The sequence below is a fragment of the Vulpes vulpes genome, unplaced genomic scaffold (assembly GCF_048418805.1).
Source record: "Vulpes vulpes isolate BD-2025 unplaced genomic scaffold, VulVul3 u000000647, whole genome shotgun sequence".
NCBI lineage: Eukaryota > Metazoa > Chordata > Mammalia > Carnivora > Canidae > Vulpes > Vulpes vulpes.
The window spans coordinates 227,682-233,107 of NW_027325811.1; the positions used below are offsets into that span (position 1 = coordinate 227,682).

General features: G+C 37.2%; 1 protein-coding gene across 1 annotated transcript; it reads left to right on the forward strand.

Annotated features, from left to right (window-relative positions):
- Window positions 1-271: 271 nt before the first annotated feature.
- IFNG (interferon gamma) lies at window positions 272-4,408 on the forward strand. The gene is made up of 4 exons (XM_026001679.2): window positions 272-486; window positions 1,658-1,726; window positions 1,822-2,004; window positions 4,254-4,408. Exons 1-4 carry the CDS (start codon window positions 373-375, stop codon window positions 4,386-4,388), a joined length of 501 nt encoding a protein of 166 aa, XP_025857464.1. The 5' UTR covers window positions 272-372; the 3' UTR covers window positions 4,389-4,408.
- The last annotated feature ends 1,018 nt before the right edge of the window (window positions 4,409-5,426 follow it).

Below are 5,426 nucleotides of genomic sequence, written 5' to 3' on the forward strand. Positions count from 1 at the left end.
AAAGTGCTTTCAAAGGATCCCACAAGAATGGCACAGAGGGGCATAATGGGTCTGTCTCATCGTCAAAAGACCCAAGGAGTTGAAAGGAAACTCTAAGTACAACACCAAAATGCCACAAAACCATAGTTATTAATACAAACTAGCATCTCTGCCTATCTGTCACCATCTCAGCTAAAAAAAACTTGTGAAAATACGTAATCCTGAGGACTTCAACTAGGTATAAATACCAGCAGCAAAAGGAGATGCAGTACATTTTTCTGATTGTCTACAGGTTGGCTATTAGAAAAGAAAGATCAGCTGAGTCCTTTGGACCTGATCAACTTCATCCAGGAGCTACCGACTTCAACTACTTCGGCCTAACTCTCTGAAACGATGAATTATACAAGCTATATCTTAGCTTTTCAGCTTTGCGTGATTTTGTGTTCTTCTGGCTGTAACTGTCAGGCCATGTTTTTTAAAGAAATAGAAAACCTAAAGGAATATTTTGTAAGTATGATCTTTTAATAACATTTTCTGTGGTTGAAATGACTGAACGTTGACATAGAGTGGTCTCTCTGATACGTTGCCATCTCTAGGCCATAGTCATCTTGAGAAGACTTGTTGTTATTTTGACTATTTACCAGATGCGTTCTTTTTAAACTAAATGATCTGGATATTGCTTTTACTCTCTGCTCAACTTGCTATAGAGACTTAGGGGGCATTCACGAATCTTCTAAAAGATGGGAACAGTATGGGTATAGATGTTGATAATTTTGTGGTGAGAATCCATTCAACTGTGAATCCATAACTGTAGTTATGCATAGTGAAACAATGATTACCTATTAATTTCTGATTTCTTGGAATACTAGGGTGGTGCTAAATAAAAGGTCAGGATAGGCATTAGATGTGGCAATCTGGAATAATCAATTAAGAATGTGAGATTCTTCAAGTTTTAGCTTAAAAAATTATATATTTTTCCAAAAAGTAGTTTTAAAGTTCTAATGCCCCATCTACATTATCTATGAATTACTCTTGAACTCAGTTACTTGCTGAGATTTCATAAAAGTTAAAATCTGGCTTATATAAAAATTTTTGTCTGTTTTGTTTTATGAGCTTTTAAAATGTTATTATTTATGGTGAATTAAAATCATTTTTGCATTTAAATATTTTATCATTTATCCAAAATGTAGCTATTATAATTGGAGCTGTTATTTTCAAGCATTCACAAGCTATTGTATTTTCACATCATCAAGCCACACTCACACTCGCACGCACACACATTTGGAGCTATCTTTTAAGGCTGATAAAATACCGTATAGGAGGGCATGAGTAGATGTTATGGAGGCGAGGACCATAAGGGGGCAGTATTTTATAGTGAGATGATTTTGTTGATTTTTTTTTTTTTAACTAGGCTTGAAAATACTTCCTTTTCCTTACTATCATTATTTGGGAAGTATCACCAGCCTTGTTGAGTTCATTTGTGATATTGCAGCTTAAAGGATACACTATAAAGCTAAAATAGCATGTTGGTCTTTAGTTATATCCAACATAACAGCTTAACTAAATAGGGTTGAAAAGAACATCAGCCAATATTGTCAGCCATGAAACTTGAAGTACATTTTTAGGGAAATTAATGGACTAATTGTAAGCCATTTTTCTTTCTTTCTTTCTTTTTTAGAACGCAAGTAATCCAGATGTATCGGACGGTGGGTCTCTTTTCGTAGATATTTTGAAGAAATGGAGAGAGGTAAGCTGAATATTTCCATTTAGCTGATTTTCTTGTTGCTTATTCTCTGATGCATGAATTTGCAGCAACCTCTCTTTGTGCTCTTTTCTTCCAAGGAGAGTGACAAAACAATCATTCAGAGCCAAATTGTCTCTTTCTACTTGAAACTGTTTGACAACTTTAAAGATAACCAGATCATTCAAAGGAGCATGGATACCATCAAGGAAGACATGCTTGGCAAGTTCTTAAATAGCAGCACCAGTAAGAGGGAGGACTTCCTTAAGCTGATTCAAATTCCTGTGAGTTGGTCTTAATTCTTTCTTTAGTTTCATTGTAGAGGCTCTTTCAAAATATTGAATTTCCAGAAAGTAGATCAAGCTACTGGGTACAGTTGTTAAAACTCTTAAACGAATCCATGGCCAAAACTCCTTAGTAATTCCATTTGTGCTTTTGGGTGATTTTGCCAAGTATGGAAATCATTTTATTTTGTGATTTGGGGAAATGCTGGCATTGTGTCTACTGTACAGGGACAGGTGAATAGATACATCGAGTGAGGAGGTAGTAGTCAAGGAGCCGAGGGGAGTATTGAGAAGCACTTCTCTCATTGTTCCTGGTTTGTGTGGTGGAAATTCTGCTTCAGATGGAAAGAACAGGGATGTTGGGAATGGAGAGGATTTGTGCCTTCCTCCCAGCTTGTCTATTAAGGAATTTGGTGACTTCAGATGAATCACAGGCTTGGCCATGGCTCAGTTTCCTCATCCTGAAAGGAACCTTTGGGGTTCACTCTAATTTCTATAATATCCTTTGCTCTAAAACCGTACAATGCCATGGATAGAAAAAGAGAAAGAGATAGCAAAAAACTCTGGCCTTTGAAAAGGCACTAGGTGCATTCTCTTTCTAGACTCTGGTCAATCTCTCAGATGGTACAGCCCAAGTGGCAGCAAGAGTGTTTTCAGAGAAAAAAATAGAATTTATACCTTATGAAGAAATTGTTCTCTCAGCTTTTGGATACTAAACTATCCTAGCTGAAGAAATCCTTAGGTTCTCAAGCGTTATCTCATGAAACTGCCTAGAGTTGTTAAAGTTATGGCTTCCAGAAGCTGAAAGACCTTTGAAGCATAAAGATAAATCACATTTTCCAAAATTTTATCTAGGAGACAAAGGCCTCTAGATTCCTTTGGGTTTGGTTGTGATGTACAAGATTTGAATGAGAAAGGGCAGGGTCCTGGAATGACTTGGTCCTCTCAGGTTTGGTGGCAGCTGTCACTCTTCCTGGACTTGTCTCTCATCCCTTTCAGATGAAATAAATGCGTGTTCTTCATGATTTCTCTAGCTCCGAGTATATTAAATGGTACAAAAGTGGCCCTAGGCACATCTCTTAGTTTCCTGGTGATACTTGGAACACTGGAAAGTAAAGTTTATCACTGGCAAAACCACAGATGGTAGAAACTTTTTCCTACTCTGCTTTAGTTGGGTCTTGAAAAAGACCTCTGGGTCTCATCCTTTTGGAAGCTCCAAGCCTCCTGCTTCACAATGTGGTTTTCAGTAGGCTCTCAACCATTGTCTCCTTTGGCTCAATTACTAATATTTAAGAATGTTATGCTTTTTAATAATCTGTCCTGAAGCCTAGAATCCCTCTAGTCATTCTCAGAAGTATAGCAAGGTGGCCGCAAGGTGGCCGCCGCAGTGTTTCCAATATTAGAAAGAAACAATGGCAGAACCAAGATGAAAGTAAATGGTCCCCATTTCATTAAAAGTGAATTGACCTACATGGTCCTGTGGTTAGAGTGAGGAAATAGTTCAGTTTGCCAGGATAGAAAGATGCAGGGAAATTTGCTGTAATTCCTAATTTTAAAAGTTTATGTCAGTAATTGATTATTGGCATATAAATATGATTAGTGTTTATTTTTAATACCATTGTGGAAATGATGAAACTGACCAAATTTGAGGGAAATGAAAAATTACAGTATTCATCTGTCTTAGACTTGGTGTTTACAAAGTACTGAACCTCTGTTGGTGGTTCTCAAACTTTGGTGAGTAACAGAATTGCCTGGGGAGCTTAGTGACCACACAACTGCCTGGGTCTTCTCTGACTTCATGCCTCTGGGTCTCTGAGTTCTTCATTAGGTCTCCAGGTTATTGTGCAACACACCAAAGGTGAGAATAGTTGACCTATAGTCAATGATTATATAGTATATAATCGTTGAGAGAGGTTAAGTGACTGGTTCAAAGTCAGAGTTATTTCACACACAGGATTCAAACCCCTATTTTTTGCCACTCCACTTCAAGGCTCTTTTTATAGTTTTGGTAAGTCTGGCAGTAAATTTAAGGATATTTTATGTACCCCATCGTATTACAGCATGACTAGCAATTTAATTATAATTTTAGTCTTAATACGTGAAGCAACCACCATTGTATATTAGGATAATATATTGCCAATGAAAATCATTTGTTTTGAAGGAATACTTCCATTTTCATGATATTAACAGCATAATATCCTGGTGGCTTGTGTGCCTGGCATTAATTTTGCTGCTTTCTTTCTCAATAGGTGAACGATCTGCAGGTCCAGCGCAAGGCGATAAATGAACTCATCAAAGTGATGAATGATCTCTCACCAAGATCCAACCTAAGGAAGCGGAAAAGGAGTCAGAATCTGTTTCGAGGCCGCAGAGCATCGAAATAACGGTCATCCTGCCTGCAATATTTGAATTTTTAAATCTAAATCTATTTATTAATATTTAATATTTTACATTATTTATATGAAGAATATATTTTTAGACTCATCAAAGTATTTATAATAGCAACTTTTATGTAATGAAAATGACTATTAATATATGTATTATTTATAATTCCTGTATCCTGTGGCTATTTCATTCAACCCCTTCTCGCCACTCCCCCCGACCCGAACCCCTTCCTTTTTTTTTTTCCTGACCGACTAGGCAAGACTGTGATTTCAAGGCTTAATCTCAGGGACCAAGTAGGCAGCCAACTTAAGTAAGATCCTGTGGGTTGTGCATTTATTTCACTTGATACAATGAGCACTTATAAATGAAACGATGCATTCCAGTTGCTGCCTACTTGGGAACATGTCTGCATGATGAGCCACTGCTCTACAGGCATGTCAGACGCCACTTGAATGTGTCAGGTGATATGACTTGTGTCCTGATTAAGCACATAGCATTTCTTCTCATGCCTGGTGCTTCAGAATACCACTGACAACTATGACTGTACCCAATGGAAAACAATTAATTTGTTTAGTTCATCAATATTTAATATATATGAATAAAGTATAATTTCATAATGATTCATGCTGTGTCAAACTTTTTCTGGGGTAAATGAACTATATACTCTAATGAGTTAGTAGGAAGAAAGGCATTTTTTAGCTGTGGAAATCTTAGAATTGAATGAAGTCCCAAATGTGGTATTTCTCTCCACTGGCAGTTTGTTGGCTCCCACTGCTTCATCTGACAGCTGTTTGAACAATATTTCCAAAATATAAATTTAATTACGTTACCATTTACTTCAGTGAGTCTGCCATGGAAAGTAGTCCAAATTATTTAGCTTGGCACACAGAGATTTATGTCTACCACTTGCTCAACTCCATATTTCTTTACCTAGGAATCCCCTATCTCCTCTGTCTACCTTGGGCAAGCACCACTGTATATGGAATAGTGAGTGTGAGCTCTAAGGAGAGAGGCCTAGGTCAGAATCTTGGTCCCAC

Bases quoted from the DNA above. Each gene is read 5' to 3' on its own strand.
- IFNG (XM_026001679.2), top strand. From the start codon at position 373: ATGAATTATACAAGCTATATCTTAGCTTTTCAGCTTTGCGTGATTTTG. The intron at 487-1,657 runs GTAAGTATGATC...TTTCTTTTTTAG, and splicing joins AAAACCTAAAGGAATATTTT to AACGCAAGTAATCCAGATGT. The intron at 2,005-4,253 runs GTGAGTTGGTCT...CTTTCTCAATAG, and splicing joins TTAAGCTGATTCAAATTCCT to GTGAACGATCTGCAGGTCCA.